The sequence below is a fragment of the Alligator sinensis genome, unplaced genomic scaffold (assembly GCF_000455745.1).
Source record: "Alligator sinensis unplaced genomic scaffold, ASM45574v1 scaffold457_1, whole genome shotgun sequence".
NCBI classification, from domain to species: domain Eukaryota; kingdom Metazoa; phylum Chordata; order Crocodylia; family Alligatoridae; genus Alligator; species Alligator sinensis.
Genome location: NW_005842840.1, coordinates 439125 through 458975, shown reverse-complemented (window position 1 = coordinate 458975; position 19851 = coordinate 439125). Strand labels below are relative to the sequence as shown.

The window sequence follows — 19851 nt, the reverse complement described above, 5'->3', positions numbered from 1 at the left end:
GCCACAGTCCCCTAGTTTTTTAATGAGAATGGGGTGAGAGACAGTGTCAAAGGCCTTCCTAAAGCCCAGAAAGACTATGTCCACTGCTACCCCTGCATCCAATGATTTTGTGACCTGGTCGTAGAAGGCCACCAGGTTGGTCTGACAGGACCTGCCTCGAATGAGCCCGTGTTGGTTGCCCCCAAGCATGATCTCCCCTGCTGGCCCCTTGCAGATGTGCTCCTGGATAATTTTCTCAAAGAGCTTCCCCAGGACCAAGGTAAGACTAACGGTCCTGTAGTTTCCTGCGTCCTCCCTCCTCCCTTTTTTGAAAATGGGCACCAGTGTAAGCTTGGAGTTTACAAATGAACTATTGCCTAGGAGATGGGAGAAACTAGGAAGGGATTAATTCAGCCAAACACTACGTCCACATGGTTCACGTGGCAGGATCTGTTGCTTAATTTTAGCTAGAGTAACACAAGTCAGGTTTCACACAGTTGCTCTTCACAAAGCACATGCAATCTGAAAGCAAGAGTGAGATGGGCTCTTTGGTTTTTCCTTACTTTTAGAAGTGCAAAGGCTGATCTGCTTGTCTTTTCCCTTTGTGCTGAGCGTGGCTGATTCGGACATTTGTTTTCAGGATGTTGGTGCCTTGTGGGATTTGGGTACTACAACAGGCAGTTTTGGTGTGTAAAAAAAAAATATAAATAAAAAAATGAATATGACTATAAATGAGAATAATTAGAAATTTTAGGATGATGAGTGACTAGGGAAAGTTAGCTGGAGAAATAGTGGCTTCGCTGTATTTTACCCATTCTTCTAGGGGGATTCATGTCAATTATGTATCAAGGGGGCGGGGAAAATCCAGCAGAATCCCCTCCAGCCTTTCCTGTGCTGTGTTGTTAAACGCACTCTTTCACAATCAGATTTCTATAGTCACTTCAAAGGTGACATCCTCCTTGAAGCCTGAGTCTGAAGCAACTGGGATGTTTGGGGAGGGGTTGGGAAGGCTCCGATATTGGTTTTGGCTTTTTGCAAATGAGTTTCTAACCATGTGAGCCCTGAAAACGATCTCAAGTCGCATAAGCAGCTAACCATGTTGCTTTTTGGAATCCATACCGGTTTTTAATTTGTTTTCGGCTCCGAAGCGGACCTAGTCAACACTTCTGTGGATTTCTGAACGTACAGATGTAGACGGAGACTGCAAGAACGGGGGGTTTCCCCGGCTTCCTAAATACCCGTGTCTCAGCTCCCCTGGGCAACCAGGACCCCGTGCATTGCCAAAGTGGTAAAACTTTGCGCTGTTAGTAAAAAAGCGGATGGAAAAGGCTGGCCGAGCTGCCTAAACCAAACCAAGCGGAGGGGTTTTTTGGAGGAGTTTCCACCCGGGGGGGAGGAGATGATTTCTTTATTTCTAACCCCTTTTTTGGACACCTGCGAGCTGGGGACGCCTCGGGAAGGTTTGCAGCAGCGCTGCTCCCGGGGCAGGCGGGCTGCCTCCCTCCCGGGGTTTCCTGCTCGCTTGCTGGAGCGGGGGTGGGACGGGACGCGGCCCGGCCCCGGGGCAGCCGGAGCGCGGAGCTCACATGATGCAGCGAGGGGCCGGGCCGAGCCGGGCCGGGCCGGCAGCGCCCCCCTCCTGCCTGCCCCGCGGAGCCGGCTGTGCTGTGCACCATGCAGCCCATGCCCCCGACGGAGCTGTACCCCTGGGAGCGCATCACGGTGCTGAGCTCCTGCGCGCTGTCCTTCCTGGGCTCCAGCCTGCTGGTGTGCACCCATGCCCTGTGGCCCGAGCTGCGCACGCGGCCCCGCCAGCTCCTGCTCTACCTGTCCCTGGCAGACCTGCTGTCGGCCGCCTCCTACTTCTACGGGGTGCTCCAGGACTTCGGCACCACGTCGTGGGACTGCGTGCTGCAGGGCGCCCTGTCCACCTTCTCCAACACCAGCTCCTTCTTCTGGACCATGGCCATCGCCATCTACCTGTACATCACCATCGTCAGGGGCGCGCCCACGGGCACCGGCCTGCTCTGCTTCTTCCACGCGGTGAGGTGGGTGAGTGCTGCTTGCTGCCAGGGGCCGGGGACAGCCACCCAGCCGGAGAACCAGTGGCAGCTCCCAGTTGGCCGGTGGGGAGAGCAAAGCGCGGCCTGCTATGACAGCCTGCCAGGCTTGTGGGAATCCACCGCTCTTTCTGGAGGATACTTTGCATTTTTGTAGCTTTGCTCTTCTTTGATCTTTGCTTCCCACCCCCCCCATATCCCTGTAGGGGGAAATGTAATGGGCTAACCTCAGGAGAATGCGGCTTGAAAGCCAGGAGGCTGCTAGAAAGACGGTCTGATGGCTGCTTGGCATATTTAATGGGAAGCGAGACAAAGCAGCCCACAGTGCAGCCCGTGTCTGAGTTTTGACTATTTAGCAAGCTGATTTTCCACATCATGTTTAATAAAAGCCTTCATTATGCAACCCAAGCTTGTATAATCATGTGCCACCTCCAAGCTGAGAATAACAGTGATCTTTTAGCTCTGTGTATTGCCAGGTTTTCATAATCGCTTATGTGGAGACTAATCTAGTTTGGGGGGTGGGAAAAAGGCCCTCTGGGTAAGCTAAATTATGGCTTTTCAGGTCTTTTTCTTCGCCAAATGCTCCAAACTGTCATCTCTCATTTTCAAGCAGTGTCATTTGGAAGATGACTGAAATGCTGCGTTGTGTCAAAGTAAAAGACAGGCCAGAGAAGGCATCAAGCCTAAGTGGGAAGCAAGGGAAAAAGTGGGTTTTGCCCCAGCTCTTAATGAGTGGGACATCTACCTGGCCACCGTGGGAGTTGGAGCACTTGGACAGAGTCCTAGTGGCTCCAAGTGTGTTGGTGGATCTTCACTGTTTGTATGCTGCAGTGTTTTGGGGTCTCTTTCTTTCTCTTTTTTTTCATTTCCTCTTCAGGCAAAAAGCACAAAGCGAGATGGGGATATGGGAACCACAGAGACTGGGTTCCCAGGCAGTAGCAGTCACCTACTGGTTAGGAAACGGGAATAGCAGCCAAAATTCACAGAGCCCGATTCTGCACGGAGCTGCGCTCCATCAAAGTGCCGTAAGAATGAACAAGTCACTGCAGACTCTGGCCCCTTGTTTTTTTCCCGTCCTTATCAGTGACTTACTATGTGGCCTCAGTTTCTTCATGTGCTTAATACTTTCTTACCTCACAAGGCCATGGAAGAGGGATGGGGAGGTTGTGAGGATCAGTTAAATGTTTGCAGAGCACCGTGCAGTGCTATAAACTAGTTAAGCATTAAAGGCACCCCTTCCCTTTGTGAGGTGTGCGGAAGGAGTATACAGAAACTGAACTTCCTCTCTCGACTGGCCCTTGCTGGGTTTTGTTTTCAGGCACTGTATAGTCAAAATCTTGTACTACGCTCTCTCTGCCCTGTTAACAGTCGCCAAGGGGTCCTGGGCTGGATGTAAATGAACTAACTGCTTCCCTGTTGCTGCAGTGGCAGGACCCTGTCTTGACCTGTGGCATGTTGTAGGGCGGTCTTGATGTTTTGGATGTTGTTCCTTGTAGCTGGGGGCAAGGAATTGAAGTGGTAATTTGGGGGATTTCTTGGGGGGATGCTGGTGAATACAGGTTTTCAGCTCCAAATTCACTGGATTCAGGTTTGATTGTTTTCACCCAAACTCTGCTTTTAGCTTCAGCTATTTAGAGGACTTGGCCTCTGTGCACAGCCCGTGTAGTGCTCTTACTACCCTTAAAAATCTTGAAAATCCACAGAGGAAACCCGTGCCGCAGACACACCAGTAGGGACTTGTTCTCTGCCCTCCTCAAGACCTCTCCCTTTTTTCCTCCTCCTCCTGCCTGCGTTCCTTATTGTGGCTTGGGAACCCGATGGTAAAAGCCAAACTAAAGAACTCATGGTGGGAGACACTGTTTTGGGGGTTGTTTTTCAGCACTATTACCCATGCTGAATTGCCTTCACAGCATCTCATCCAAGAGGACAGGTCAAATCTGGAGTAGCTACAGCTATTCACAGGGGAACAAGGGCACATAGTTTAACTAAATGGACAAGAGGGACACAAAAAGGCCTAGATAAAAGTTAAATGATACAATCAGGATTTAAAGAGAAGATGAAGTCATTGGGATCTTTGTTGTACAACAGGGGGTACATGTAGATAAGATAGCAGCTAAGGAATCTTTGCTTCTTTAGTGAGAAGCCTTGATCTTGCAGAGAGCTCTCCCTGTGAAGACCCATTTATGTGGCTTGCTGTGGTGCATGGGATGGGTCTTTGTGCAGGATTGATTAACCCCAGTCCTGACCTGATTTGTGGTTAATTAATCCTGATACAATGACATGTTTTTAATAAAACAAATGGTCCTTCCTGTGCTGGTCATATCCTTCCTGATGGAATAGAAAGGGACTGAAAGTCTCTTTTGACATTAAAATGAATCACTATGAGCCTTGATTACTTTTTTTAAGGCATGCCAGGCTTGGAAGTTTGTGCCTTGGGTTATCCTCTTAGGTAAATCAGAATGTGTCAAGCTTTTCTTTTTTTTTTTTTAAGATGAAACCTGCCAAACTGGTTTGCTTCATAGGGATTCAAGTGGTAACATGTGCTTTTGTTTTAAGAACCGTTCTGGGGAGTTGCATCGGGCCTGTTCAGTTTTATTTTTAAATATGACTATACTGGGCCTTGAAGCGATGGTGTTAGTTTTGAGAGTCTTTGAATACTTGTCCTGGGTACAAGTCCCTGTAGCCTGAGCACAAAAATCCAAGTTCATTTTGGATCTCTAAGCACAAGGGGATACAGTTTGCTTCCTGTCCTAAACTGTTAAACACCAGCAGCCACCTTTCAGTGATGAGCGGTGCAGTTGGGGGCATGTAGGCATGTATGGGTTTGCTCTCTGTGTGGACATGTCTGCAGACTGCTCTATGCTCCTTCCCAAAACAGTGATTTGTACGTTGGTAGATATATTGGTGGAAGAGCTTTTCTGTTAGTATGAAAGGGCTCTTCTATTTGTGTAAAAGCACTGGTGACAAATGTGAGTGTTGAGATTTACCTATAAGCTCCCACATGCTACTCAGAAAAGGCAAGAATCTCTTGCAGTTTGGCTTTATGACGCATAGTTTACAAAAGGCTGTTCAAGGCAGCTTAAGCAAAGTGCAAACACTTGGTGGTTGGTTCACTAGCTTGTAAATATGGTACTTGCAAGCAAGGGAGGGTGCTCTGCTGGTAGTGGCACGCTAGATATGTTTCTAGACCTAGCATAGCTGGACTCAGAGACTGTGCTATAGCATTGGCCCCTGCGATTGCTAGAAGGGATGCCTATGGAGTGGCCCTGTCATAACGACCACGTTTCACTAATATACGTGCATGCATGCATATAAAATAAATAACTGACTCTTCTCAGGCCCATGCAAGGTAAAGGAATGCAGCTGTCATCATTTTAAGAATAAGGCGGCTGAGGAAGAGAGCATTGTTTTCACAGGGCCCAGCCAAACCCAGTCTCCATTGGTTTTCATTTAAAACTATGCTTGCCTTTTTTGAAGATTGGATCCTCCGGCATTGTTTCCCTGAAGGCTGTGGGTGGGGAAAAGGGAGTGTCCGAACAGAATTAGCACTTGGGAATTGCTGGCTTTGAGGCCTGTCCTCTGATCCTTTTGTTTCTACTCTATTAGTGCGCACCTTAGCCCATGGCAAACTCATCAACTGCCTGAGTTAAGGGGCATCCCTGTAGCCTATGAAACGAGACTGCATGAGCAAGTTGCTTAAGCATGGGTCAGCAAACCACCAGGCTTCCTATCTGAGAGCTCCAGCCTTGCTCAGCCCTCCATGTTCGTTTGCCATTGAGCAGCAGGGAAGCTCAGGAGAGTGGAATAATACTATACTGGGCATTTGAATCGAGCCAGATTTGTAGTCGGAGCTGGCGGAGCTATGAATTATGAGGATACTCATGAATTCACCCTGTTGTTTTTTTTTTTCCCCCCCACATGTTCATGAATCCATCTTGATTTAATTTTTTTTTTTTTTTTTTTTTGCATAAGTATTTTATCATTTTGGGGGCCAAACAACTAGTCGGTCAATGGGGTGGTTTGTGAGCTGTTCAGTGGAGGTCCATACTCCCAGAACGTGTTTGGCTGCCAAAGTCCTGTGGAGCTGTGTTCACTTCCTGTTTGAGTGATTTAAAAAATGACAGAATGATGAGCAACAAGTGATCAGCCTGTGCCAAAATGTGTTTAAACTTTGGAGATTTTCAAACATTTTTGTGGCTGCTTGGCCCTGGTCTGCATATTTTTGCGACGCTAGTTTGGTGGGCCCCCTCTGGGATAATAGCAAGGAAAATATTCCCAAATGGGAGCCTCGAACCAGCTCAGCGAGTGCTAACGCTGATTTGAATTTCTTACTGAAATGTCCTGAATTTGGCATCTGATGTTAGTATTTGAGCATAGTCTTGTTTGAGAGACAAGCTGAACATGTTACACAGTAGGGAGTACTGCTTGAGTACAAGCATGGTTTGTGGGTGGCAAGTGAGGTCCTCTGAGACTTTGCAACACAATACTATCTTGAATTATATCTGGAAAGGAAAAAGGATTGTGGCGGGGGGGTGTAGAGAAACGCTCTGTAGTTAATACCCTGAATTTCAGACTGAAACGACTTGGGTTCAAGGTCCTAGCTCTTCCGTAGGTACCGTGGACAAATCTCTTAATCTTTCTGTGTTTCAGTTTGCTAAAACTGAATGACAGCATGGGAGCACTGTGATAGGCATCAGGCACTTGGCTGCTACTGTCATATGCTCCAGAGAAAACTATATGTTGGAAACATTGCTTTATCCACTCAGATGCATATGGTAGTTATTATCCCTGCCCCCAACAGCTGTATAAAACGCAGGCTGGCTCGCTCAGAAGGACGAGGGGCGTGCGATTGATTTCAAGAGTGGCATCCCTTGTGTATCCTCTGCTGACTGCAGCTGATCCTACGCAGCTGCAAAGGGGGAGTATGGACCTGGGAAGATAAATACCATTGCCTTTACCAAAGACAAGCCCGAATCAATGAAATGCTGGCTCTGGACACCCCAAACTTAATTTGGACTCAGTTTGAAATTTCCTGCAATTTTGGGCTCATCTCTGCTTCTTCACTATTCCTTCTGTTTGCCCCTAATATTTTTCCCTTGAAGAAACAAGATGATTGGAGCCCTGAGAACCGCACCCCTTTCCAAAATGAGTGCTTTGTGTCCAATTTTTCATAGGCCTTGCCCAGATAAGCAGTGGGAGGTGCGGATCCTTTCCACCATGGGTGCTTGTGTGTTAAATACCAAGTGGGAACCGGACCATAGGATTCAAGTTCTCATGTCTGCACACTGGGTCCCAGCTGACTTGGTTCTGAATTGTCCGTCTCTGAGGAATGTTTCAATTCTAGGAAGTCTTCAGACCAACAGACTGCAGGCAGGCACTTACATGTGGCATGGAGCAAACAGGGAGGACAATACAGCTCACTGCCATTTGCCTGTGAAGAACCAAGGGTGTGTCTGCAAAACTATTGAGTTTGGGCTGGAAGAGAAATAGAGCATGAAAGATTATACTGCTGATCCCCTGCAGCGTGGTATCGGCAAAGGACGGGTTCCTGCATATGACCATCTTCCTATTTATAACTTGAGTAGGGTGAGTGTTTGACATGGCAGATGGCCTTCAAGTAGCCAATGCTACCAACTTGGAGCAGTAGAAAACTTAAGGGTACGACTACATTGTGTAGCTTTAAATGAGCTAGCTCTGGTCCTGCGAGCAGTGTCGCTGTGGCAGTATAAGCTCATTGTAGGCTGCACAATCTACCCAGGAAATAAATAAGTACTTAGGCGATTAGTCTGAGCTGGGCTTGGTGCTGTGGTGGCCCCCTACTACCATTATCTAGTTAACTTAAAGCTAGCTCGGAAAAACTGCGCTACGCTTGTGGCTAGACCGTCAATTTAAACTGAGCTTTCCTTGTCCAAGCATCTTCGGCTTGGCCCCTGAATACTAGAGTACTGAATGGAGAAATAGCAGTAAGCGTGGTCCACCCTCCCATATAATGTGGTTCTGTGGCCATTATGGTTGTAGCCTGCTTTCTGCACTATTGTTTTCTTATCCACACTTGGATTTCCTTCCTTCAGACTAGGGATGTGCTTTACGTGCTGGCTGGACTTGGTGAATCATCGTTCAGTAGTCTCTAAGGAAAAGTGGAAGCATCAGGACATGGTCACTGCTCCATCACTGCTCTGTGACACAGGGTGCAGCATGGTTTCCTGGCATTCAGCACTGAAGGGGTAAATCACAGTATGGCAAGTCTTGCATATGCCTTGTGTCTTCCAGAGCAGAGGGAGCCCTGCTCCTAGACAGGATTTGCTGGGAGGTCACCACCTGGTCTGCAAGGGCAGAGCTGGAGTTTAACTGGAAACGGTTGTGTTGTCTACCCTGCTGCCTCTTGGGGCTCTCGGGTGCCTTGAGGGCAGTTCCCAACCAGTCCTGTGCTGGAGTCGCCAGCTGGTCATCCCAGGAGACATCCAGTGTCCTCACGATGAGGATTTTCTTACTGCCTGACCTGTTCCCTGCAGCCTGCCTTTGACTATGTGGCATCCTGCCCTACCTGAATCTCCCCTCTTGTTCTTTCTCCTCAGCTGGGGAATCCCACTTTGCATCACAGTGGCTGCCGTCGCCTTGAAAAAGATTGGTTATGATGCATCAAATGTGTCTGTGGGATGGTGCTGGATCAACCTGGAAGCAGAGGATCGGGTCCTTTGGATGCTGTTGGCAGGGAAGATCTGGGAGATTCTGGCCTACCTCATCTTGCCACTTCTCTACATCCTCATCAAGAAACACATCAACAGAGCGGTAGGTACCCTGGCTGCTTTCATTTTGCAAGGATTTATTACACTTGCATCCTTGCATGCTTAGAGGACCTCAGGAAGCTACATAGACAGGAGCCCCTTCACTTGTTGCTGAAAATGTAGCCGTGTTTGGGGAGCAACGGAGCAGCTGATTTAACAGGACACAGCAGTGCCATACAGTGATTCGGCACGGGATGCGTGCAATAGCCATCTATAAGCTCTAGAGGATCCAGGACAGAGACAGGTAGAACATAAGTATTGGAATAGGAATTGATCAGGACTTTGAGGGGAAAATCTGATCTTGGTCTAACTGGATCCTGTCTACCCCTGGACAGGCAGAAGTTGGGATGCTTCTCCCAACTATTTGTAAACTGGATGCTCCCTCTGCTTTCAAGAAGGCAGCTTTTCTGCCATAAGCCAGGCATCGCCTGGTAACGTCTGTGTTGGAAATAGGTTTCCAAGGCTGAGAGAAAGAGAGACAAGGAATCAAAATGGGTTTGCTGCTGCCAATCACCAGTCACCCGTCTGTAAACTAGAAGGGACTCTGTGTTCCAACAGCTGTCAGATGCCGGCGTGACCGTCTGGAAACCCAATCCGCACCACCACCCCCAGGCCCTCACCCCTGTGCTCGGTGCCAGAGATTTTCAGCCACTCTCTCCCTTTCATGCTCTGGGCTCCGATTCCTCTGCAGGGACAGAGCTGAATGGAGGCAATTGTCATCTTGGTAACTGGGTTCAGAGAGCCCACGCGGATCCAGCTGGACTGCACGCTTGCTCCTCTCCCCTCCCGAACCTTTTCCAGTTGCATTGCACCTTTGAGCTGTATTGAGGCTTGAGCCCTTTTATGGAAGCCCTTCCCTAAAGGGTGCTTAGAAGCAGTGGTGAATGCCTGTGCTGGGCCCGGAGCTGTTTGGAAGCCGGGGTGGGTTTACCAGGCAGCTCCCTCCTGGTGTGTGGTGCAGGTGGCATTGTGGGGGCAGCTTGGTTGGGACAGAAGGCTCACTGGTGCTTTCCTCCTCACCCCAGCCCTTTCCCACCTCCCACCCCCCTGAGGTGGCAGGAGCTGTACAGGTGGCTGACTTCTCGGTGCCATGTCATCTCAGCTGCACAAACTTTCCCAGGGCAATGACCTGATGCAGGCAAGGCTGCGACTGTGGAGATGAGCAGGGCAGGCTGTAATGATAAAACTGCATGCTCTGCATGGTCTTTTGGGGTATTCAGTACCACTGCCCATTTTAGCTCATCAGACTGTTTTGCAGGCCAGATCCGTGTTCCCTGTGTTCAGTGGGTGGAGGGACGCAAGAAGGGTTGAGCAGATGCCTACACCCACAGAAAGTACCTGCCTCTGACCTGGGAGTAGGCAGCAGGTATTGTTTATTGGTGCTTTGGACACTTGTAGGCACTGAAAAAACAGAGATTGTTTTAAAAGGCTGGGGGTTCTTGCTGCCTCTCGCATGCTGAGGGTCACTGGCTCGGGCCTTTCTCGCCGCCAGTTTGTCTAGGCAAGTACCAGAAGCAGTCCGGCTGCTTTAGTTTGGAGCTCTGTCCAGCGTAATTAGCCCCCTTTAGAAAGAAGGTGGATTAGCTTCAAACAAACACCGGGATGCGTGTCTACTGTTTCTGGCACCTGAGCTACCGCAGGTATCTCTCCATAGTGCTGCACCCAGAGAGAGCAGTGGTGTGAGACGCACATAATGTGCCTCGAAGTATTTCTCCTGCCAGAAACTGGAGCACCGGAGGTGCGGTAGGGGAGAGGGCAGGCGTGGGTGTGTGGAGCAGTGGGAAGTGTGGATCATGGTAGGAGCTAGGGAGGATTCGGATGAGTTTAACCAGGGTTAGAGACTCTTTGGAGTAAGGAGAGGAGGGGCAGTGGTTGCAACTTGCCCTTGCTTGTTGACTCAGGCGGGTATTTGATTAAATCAAAGTGATTCCATTGACTTGATTTTCTGTGGGCTTTCTATGGACATGGGAGGAAGGGGCACAGAAAGGCTGAAGCCCTCCCATTCTCAAATAGTGGGGGAAGGGCGCTTGGTAATCATGGTTCTAGACTGGGTTTCAAGAGGCTGGATTCAGTTTCTGGCAGTGCTGTACAATTCCCAGAGCAGCCCAGCCCCCTGGAAGATGGCATGGGCAGTGTTAACAGCGCTCGGAGAAGGTCTGGCTTCCAGCTGCCATGTGATGTCAGTGTACGATCCCGCAGAGCTTTTCCAGGGTAATGACCTGACGCTGGCAGGGCTGCGAGTCGCTTCGGGCCAGACTTTCATCTGGCACAAATCTGCTTGTGTCCACTGGCTTTTGTGGATCAGTGCAATTTACACTGGGTGAGAATTTGGCCCTTAATATCTCTGGCTGCTTGCAGATGTTTCAAAAAAACCCAAAACCCCACAAAAAACACTGTACTTTACCGAAAGCAGAAGCATGTTAGTTCAACCTGGCTCCACAGCATCTGTAGTCAATCGGTTATTAGATAAAAGCACCAAAGAAGCCCCACTAAAGCGCTCGAGCTATACAGACGTCAAGACAGGCCGGGTCCATCTAACGTGGTACCTCTGCTGGACACATGTTGGGCTCAGCTCAGGAGCTCATGGAATTAAACCCACCCCCCTGGCATTTTAAATGTCTGCAGCCAGCATCCATGCCTCATTTACCCATCTGCAAAAGGGGAGTAATGCTTGCTGGCAGCATGTGGGACGTGTTTAGGGTTCTTGTGCTGCAGTGGTGGTGACCCAAAGCATTTGGATAGGCAAACAGCCCTTTGGCAATGGTGTAGGCAGTAATGTAATGCTTTGCCCTTACCATGTGCTCTTATCTGTAGGTATTGGCTTCACCAAAATGGGTTAATATTACCCCTGTTTCACAGGGTAAACTGTGGCCTCCCTCTAGGCATTACATTCATGCCACAATTTACCTGTTCATGGTGGCATAAATAGGAAGGGTGCTACATGGGAGCCTGATTTAAGGTACTGTAAAATTTCCACATGTAGAACATTTTTGTGACTCATTTGTATGCTACTTTAAATGTAATATGTGGCCAGTGGCTGACTGTCACCTGATTTGTTGGCCAGGGTGGAGGCTGGGCGGGTGGGGTAAAGCCAAAGGGCTTTCTCCCCTGGGGACTTTAAACCCTGCACTGAGTCGCTCTGGCTGAACTATCCGGCACCAGGGAGCAAGCTTCTGTTGGGGGAGAGGGCAGGCAGGGAGCTTTTTGCTTCCCCCGCCAGGGTACATTGAGGAGCTCTGACTGGCTGGGTCTGGGGACTGCACCCGTTTGAGATCCTGGTGAAATCCCCAGACCCAGATGACAATCAGCTGATTGTGGGCCTAGCTGGAACCATACCAGGGCTGGTTTCAGACCCTGGTGTGGTCCCTGGGCTGAGCTGACAATCAGCTGATTGTCAGGCACCCAGTTTTCAATTCGCTAGTGCAGGGGGAACCTGGTATCGTGATCCCAGGCTCACCGTATACTGGCCAGTATGGTGCAATTGTTGGGATAGGGTATCTGATCCCATCACACCTTTAAGTGAATTCAGTTTCTGGCTGTGCTGTACAATTCCCAGAGCAGCCCAGCCCCCTGGAAGATGGCATGGGCTGTGTTAATAGCTCTTGGAGGTCAGGGGCCTGAGGCTTGTGGAAATGAAAGGTCTTGATCTGAGGCCATGCAACACCTTGGTGGCAAAGTTGGTCCTGGAACCCAGGTTTCTCGGCTGCCAGCAAATCTGTATGGAAAGCATTGCCTATATTTACACGGCTCTAGAAATGGCTGCCCTTTAATTGTGTAGGACCATAGGTGTATGCATGCTCTTCCTGCAAAAGACCATGTATCCCATTTTGTGCCTCCTTCACCTGGGAAGCTCCTTTCAGTTGCTTGTGTCCACGAGGGCTGAATCTGGCATTCTCTCTCTGCTCTCAGGAGCACAGAGGTAGCTCAGCTGGAGTTACTATGCCTTTCCAGCCATCCGGAGCATGCCTCTTGACTGATGGTCAATGCATGGCAGATTGCAAGGAGTTAGTTTGGTTTGGAAAGAAGGCACTGGTTTAAGTATGCACAAGCAACTGGCTAGTAACTGGATATTGGACCTTTTTGACTTTCCATTACATTCTGTATTGTTCACTTGTGGCTGCTCCTTTCCTTCGAAGCATGCGGCACTATCTGAATATCGTCCCATCCTAGCGAGAACACCTGCCTTTCAGCCCAGGACATCCATTGCAGATAAGAAGCTGATCCTTATCCCTATCATCTTCATCTTCCTCCGCATCTGGAGTACCGTGCGGTTCATCCTGACCCTCTGCGGCTCCCCGGCCGTGCAGAATTCCCTCCTGGTGGTCCTGCATGTGAGTGTTGCCCAGCTGGTGCTCTTGGTGGATGGGGCATAGAAGCTGAATAAATCAGAGGTGGTAGCTTTGGGCAGGGAGGCAGGTGGGGCTGTGTGACTGACTGGTTAAGTTGTTTGAAATGGGTGAGACTGTCCTGCCCTGAGCAGAGTTTTTCCTGTATTGCAACATACAGGATTTGCACCATTCTGAGAAGCTTGGAAAGGGATTGCCATGAATCAGCAAAGCCTTCTCCTGTCCCATGGGAGTATGGAGCAGCCACTCTGCAGATATTTTTGCTAATCCCTTTAATTCAGGTGGCTGCACCACTGGTAGGCACAAGGACTTGGGCGACCTGTTGTGAATTGATTTGAGGAAGCAAAGCAGCGAACTTGATTGATGCTAGAAGCTGCTGATTCAGCTGCCCTGCTCCGGATGAAGTGATTCTCGTGTCTAGTGGCCAGAGGAAAGAGCTGAAACCACCATTGTGTTCCTTTAGTCCCAGTATCAAGGAGGAAATGAAGGATCTGTCAGGGGTCAGGAAACTGTGAAGCATCTCACTCAAACTAGAATAGTTGGCATGTGACATGAGGCACTAAAGAGGACAGATCTTTTAGGAAATATGACTTGTATCACTCCTTTAGCTTGCCCTTCCCGTGGGAGTCCATGGTGCTCACTTATTTGGGAGAGAGAGAGGTTCCCTTCTGTCTCATCAGGCTATAGTAGAAGTTGCTCTCATCTGGAGCTGATGAGTGATCCCCAGTACAGAGCAGCTTCTGCTGCTTTGGTTCCCTTTGTCACGAGCCTTCCTCATCTTCCCTTTTAGGTAATCACAAACCCCTACCATGGCCTGTCTGCCTGACAACAAAGTTGGAGATCTTCCTCCACCTTCATAAACCAGGTCTCCTGACTTCATCAGGGTGGAATAGCTTTGCATTGAAATGCATCATAGGTGGCACTGGCTCTGATCCTTGAGTTCTTTCAGGTTCAGGAACAATAGCTTCCCTGCCCTGCCAGTGCAGCAGTTGCCTTGATGGCCTAGGTCAGTGTCTGACTTTGGGGCTAGGGAGAGACGTGTCCGGGATTCATTTGTGGCTAATGCTTTCTGCCTGCCCCTGGCAGGGAATTGGGAACACGTTCCAGGGAGGTGCCAACTGCATCATGTTCGTGCTCTGCACCCGGGTGGTACGGACGCGGCTGCTCTCCTACCTCTGCTGCTGTCGCTACGATGCCTCTAATCAGTCTCCGCAGAACTCAGACGGGCATTACCAGCAGACCGAACCCCACAAGAGCAGAGAAGTGCAAGAGACCGACCGGAAGAAGGCCATGTTCTCCAGTACCTGAGCCATGGATCTCCAAACCGCAATGGTAGCGTCTGTCTTTCTTGGTAAACATCTAATTGTGAGTCCTCTCTATTGCCTGGCCTTTGCACACCCTGGGTACTGTGCTTGGGATGACAAGGCCCTGGCAACCTGGAGGCAGAGCAGCTGCTGGTGTAGGAGAGGAAATTCTGCTCCGACTGGTTCTGCAGGAACCCCGTTTCACAGCCCTCCTGCAGGGTTGCAGCACGTGGTCCAACATGAACAAATTGAACCACACTGTGCCCCTGTCAGGCTGGGAAGCCATGGGATTCCCCTCTGTAAAATGAGGAAGCTGAGGCAGAAATAGACCCCTTATCCCCTTGCTCCCAGACCTGTACTCTGGACACTTGGTTGTGCTTTCCCTTAGACCAGTTGTACACGCAGCCACATGTAAAGAGGAATCTGTGGTGGGTGCCAGTGTCTGCGGAGTTTGGACACGTGTGTGGCCTCGTGACTGGTAGTGGTGAGCCTCTCATTTCTTAGTCTCTTTATCCTCACAGCACCCTTCAAAGTTAGGCACATCTTGTTATCTTCAATTTGCAGTAGGGAAACTGAGGCATAGTGGAGCTAAATGATTTGCTCAAGGGTATACAGGAAGGCTAGGGAAGAGGAGGGACTTGAACCTAGGTTTTGGGGTTCCAGGCTGGTACTAAACTCTCCTCTCTCCTGACTGTCAGGTTTTTCATGTGCAGCCAGGTTTACATAGCCGTATTTAAGAATCCAGTGCAGAGCAGGCAGGGGCTGAGACTTTGCCCATCTAGGAGTCCAGTGGGCCGGAGATGGAGTGAGGTGGAACAGATCACAAGAGCTTTCTGCCTTTATCAAGGCGATGCTCACCAGGGCGACACTCTGATGTGCCATGGTGCTAATGCCCAGATTGAGGTGAACTGCCCCAGACTGGGAGCTCTAGTCTCTCTGCAGGGACAGGACATAGTATATCTTAGCCTGCACCTCTGCCATATGTTTCTACTTCTCATTCTGCCCTGATGAACGGAGAGTCTGAGAAACCAAAGGGGGACTTTTTTTTTTCTTCCTCTCCACAATTTTTATTTTCTTTGCATACTCAGCTTTTGCACAAATTAGTTCCTCAGGTGCTGTCTGGGGGCAGAGGGCAGCAGGCTGGCATCTCTTGCTCCATGCCCACAGCTGTTCAAAGGCAGCTCTCGTTAGTGTGACTAATATTAATACTAAGGACATGCTGGGGTCGAATGATGTAATGGACTCGGCATGGGACCAGGAATAAGCAACTTCTGATGCTAGTCTGAGCATCTCACCCTTAGGCCCTGTGGATATTCTCTTTGTTGTCTCTCCATTGGCATTTAAAAAAAGAAATTGGGGGAGGGACTTGGAGATGGGGTTATTTGGTATTACTGTGGCACAGAGAGACAGCATATGGGCTCTTGCAAACATGTAGGAAGGCAAAGGTCCAGGGAGCTGCCCATCTTGCAGGGTCAGCCATTATGGGCAAAGCACCTGGAAGGCAAGTGCTGAGTTTTATGTAGATGTTATTTGCTGATGGCTTTGGGAGCTTTCTTCTATTGCACATGTCAGCTAGCTTGTTAAGAAGCCAGCACCATAGCCATGGGCAGACCTAGGATTTTGAAAAGCAGAGTGTAGATGGTGTGGCACATTATCACATATAACCCAACATATTTTTCTCCAGTTAAATAGAAACTAGAAAGTTCCCTAATAAGCTAGGAGGCTAGTGCTGTATTATTCAGTTTGCAAACAAAGCAAAAACAAATATAACTATTGGGATGTGCACTACTTTGCTAGATTATACATAAATTAAAGAAAAACAAACCACACAGCAAACTAGGCAAAAGAGTCAAAATTATTTGTGTCATTAATGCCATGTTCATTGTAGTTAAATGTACGTTTCCTATTTGGATTCATTAAAACCTAGCCCTTTTGGGTGCCTGGAAAGTGCCTCCAATACTTTGCTGTCAACCTTTTCTACAGATTGAGTTAATATTATCACACCTGAGATAAGGTTTTTTTAAGAGCTAGAACTCAAACCAGTCTGCAGGGCTGGGAAGTAGAAGAGAGACATTACTAGGAATGGCTAACAGTCAGCAAAATAGCAGAAGAAAAGATGGCATGGGTAGTGCCAAGACTATTAAATGGACAGAGGGCTGTTAACACCTGTGAAGGGGAGAGGGATTATTAGGAATCAGGGAGACAATAATGAGCCATGAAGTCAATTGACACTGCCTGAATAGAAATGCCACTGCCCCTCCCAGGCAGTTGGTTTTAATGTTTGAGTAGAACAGGAATCGGAGGGATGCAGCTGTCCTGGATTCACCCCGACCATACTTGAACCTCACATTGTTCATAGTGAACGTTGCATGTGGGTTGGTTGATGGAAGCTGCAGTATCAAAAGCCTTCTTCCCTTTGTACGGGAGGAGAGCATAAAGGTAAAGTTAAAGCTGTGTGTAGCCCTCACCCTGAGATGAGGAAGTAAGCGTTTTGATGGTCACCTCCGAGATGCTTAAATAATGGAACAGCCCCAAGCCCCTTGCTTTCAGTTCCTGGTGACACCAGAGTTGAGAGAGACGCCTGGCTTTCTGCCATGCAGGGCTTGGCGAGTGCTAGTCCTGCTCAGAGCTGGTTTGAAAGGTGTGGCAACTTAAAAAGATATTAGGTGCTGTGTACGCTGTGGATCTCCCTTGACAGGCTGCACCAGCACTGACACGAGTGAAAAACCTGCCCCGGAAAACCCTTGTGTAGGGAGGCCAGAGAAAGGAAAATGGCTCCAGAGAAGCTGGTGCAAGCAGCTTTACTTCCTTTTGCTGCAGCCAAGCAGGACTTCAAAATAAGCAGCTGGGTGGCTATGTGAGAGACCAGGGAAGAGGAAGGTGCTGAGCTAGCATGCAAATAGGTTGGCAGCTGCTAGTGCTTAGTACTTCCGCTCGGGGACTTCAGTGGAAGTGGGGGCAGTTGCTGAGGGCAATGCTCCTTGAAGCCCATGTTGTCTCGGTAAAGAGGGATTGGGCCACTGTCTTTCTGAGCTCATGTAAATGTGGGAAGCTACAAAGGGAACCACAGAAAGAGCTGGGGTGGCACAAGTCCATGCTAGGGCACGTGGCCACCTGCTCCAAAGTTTGATTCAGTAGGAGCCATGTCATGATGAAAAATGCTCATCTCTCTGCCAGCATTGGGTGACTTCACTTTGTACACAGCAGCCCCCATGCTTCAGAGTCCACAGCATTTTGGATTTTAACTGTGCGCTTTTGTTGCAAACAGGTATTTGACTTGCCACCACGTGCCTATAGAGGGAGCTAAAGACTGGAAGAAAAGGAACATCAAACGCAGGCCACGTCGCAGGACAAGCGCCCGGCTGGAAGTCCTATCCCAGCTGAGGCTGCCTTGGCTCCTTTCTCAGGATCTCCTGGAAGATGTTACTACATCACGCTCCAACTTCATCCGTCCTTCTTGTCTCATAGAAACTTAGACGTTATTCTTGGGGTGTGATTTCCCTTTTTTAGGAGGTGGATTGCTCACTGTGTATCCAGGGAGGAGGAAAACCACGATGATCTGAAAATGCTGAAGCTTCTGAGTGGACCTGTCTTGGGCATGTGATAGATTTAACTCCTGGTGCACAAGGTCTTGAAAGGCACCTTGTCCAGGCCCTGGTCCTCCTCCCTGGGTGGATGGGGACAGTGACTTAACAATGTCTTCTTTTTTAAATTCCTTGGGTGTTTTCCTTTGGTGTTTTGTCCCTCCAGCAGGGCAGGCAGCAACTCATCTGCCCTCCTAGATTTGGGGTGTGATGAGTTTGCATTGCCTCTTGGGGAAATTCACGGCTGTGTGGGCAGTTTGTTGTTGAGGGTAGCTAACTTGGGATGATTACCGAACATGCTCCATCCAATGGGAACAGCCTGTGAATGGACATATAGATGGGTTGTGTTGTGTATCCTCCGAATCCAGGGTTTACTGCTTCCAAAGTATAATCTGTTTTTTTTTGTTTAATGCTTCCTTTTCCCTAACTGGCATTTTAAAATCACAGCTTGAGTTTTTGGAGACACTATCCTTTTAAGAACGTGTCCTGTTTACAGCTCCTCTTTCTATGCACTTTCTAAACCTTTGTCATTTTAACAAAATCTTCTCCTTTCTAGCATTTTTTGTACACAGATGTTGTCATTCACTGTTGTAACAACAGACAAATGAGCCTATCGACCTCTCTCTGCAACTAAGGGTGGGGTGGAGCAGAGAGACAGAAACTGTGCAACAGTGTTTTTACAGATGACTGGGGTGTCTGTAATTTAACAAATGACTGACATTTTAAGGCATGTACAGGAAGACGAGTCACCCATGCTGTCTGTATGTGGGTTGCTCTTCCCTATTTTTCTACGGGACTATAAAGCTCTCATCAGTGTTGTGAGAGAACCTCTTCGGCTCTCTGCGTTTTTGTGTCACTTGAAATGCCCACCACCCCCCTGGCATCAAACTGAAGGGCCTGTATGAGCTGAGTGGGTAGCATGCGGTCCAGTCCCTAGCAGGCAGGTGCACACACCATGGAGCTATCCCCACAGCTGGTGCAACTACTCCAGCACACTGAGGATGGGGTGGGCAGCTCATGGCTTCCTAGGATGCTGATACAGGGAAAACATGGCTCAATAAAAAGCAGGTTAACTACCACAGCACTAAAGGAAACTTAGTCCTTAGTACAGGCATGGACAAGCGCATGACATTTTTTCAAAGGGCTGAGAGGCTTAGGTCCTTATAAAAAAAACTTGAACCATGTGCTATCTGATCATCATGACTAAGCCTTCACATCCTCTCTGACACAAGGATTCTCCACTGGGTGAGTTAACATGTTTAAAATCTCAAGGGAGGCAAGGCCTTGCATGGATTAGGGTACATCTTTGAAGGGGACTTTGCTGGGGCAAAGCTGGCAGCATCATCTGCTAATAAGATTGTGCAACATTTTCCATTCTAAGTTTCAGTTTCTATTCCTTATTGTAACCGAGATGAGTTTTAACCACTTGGCCTGAAATTTTTCATGACGGTTGACTTTTTTTTTTTTTTTGTCTGACTAAGATGGACTGAGGCAAGGAGAGACAGATAGGGAAGAGAGAGATATAATTGGGGCAGCTGGAGAAAATAAGGTAGGGGGAGTCGAGAGCTGAGGGAACAGGGCGATTTGTGCTGGACTAGAATCTATAATGTGTAAGACTTGGCCTGTTTGGGTTTTTTTGGTTGTTTTTTAACTGTCATCAAATATGTATGAAATCCGTCCTCTCTAGTGTTGGAGGATGACCGCCTACTACTCCTATCAGTTACCCTGTTAGCAACAGTGGCAGAGATCTGTTCGGTGGATCAAAAGCTTCCAACCCTGTGAATGAATCTCAG

General features: G+C 48.7%; 1 protein-coding gene across 4 annotated transcripts; it reads left to right on the top strand.

The window, feature by feature from the left end:
• Positions 1-1522: 1522 nt before the first annotated feature.
• Positions 1523-18885, top strand: GPR157 (G protein-coupled receptor 157). 4 transcript variants are annotated; one of them, XR_003091769.1, is made up of 6 exons: positions 1523-2027; positions 8111-8263; positions 8615-8828; positions 12961-13155; positions 14257-14535; positions 17743-18885. XR_003091769.1 is itself a non-coding variant. In XM_025191608.1 (6 exons), exons 1-5 carry the CDS (start codon positions 1654-1656, stop codon positions 14476-14478), a joined length of 1158 nt encoding a protein of 385 aa, XP_025047393.1. In that variant the 5' UTR covers positions 1524-1653; the 3' UTR covers positions 14479-14502; positions 17743-18885. The 4 variants fall into 4 exon arrangements, 3 of the variants coding, with proteins under 3 accessions (XP_025047393.1, XP_025047394.1, XP_006035517.1); XM_025191608.1 differs by having other exon boundaries at positions 1524-2027; positions 14257-14502; XM_025191609.1 differs by having other exon boundaries at positions 1524-2027; positions 14257-14521.
• The last annotated feature ends 966 nt before the right edge of the window (positions 18886-19851 follow it).

Excerpts from the sequence above, each read along its gene's own strand:
- GPR157 (XM_025191608.1), top strand. The coding sequence starts at position 1,654 with ATGCAGCCCATGCCCCCGACGGAGCTGTACCCCTGGGAGCGCATCACG. Across the intron at positions 8,264-8,614 it reads TGGCATTCAGCACTGAAGGG|CTGGGGAATCCCACTTTGCA; the intron begins GTAAATCACAGT and ends CTTTCTCCTCAG. Across the intron at positions 13,156-14,256 it reads CCCTCCTGGTGGTCCTGCAT|GGAATTGGGAACACGTTCCA; the intron begins GTGAGTGTTGCC and ends TGCCCCTGGCAG.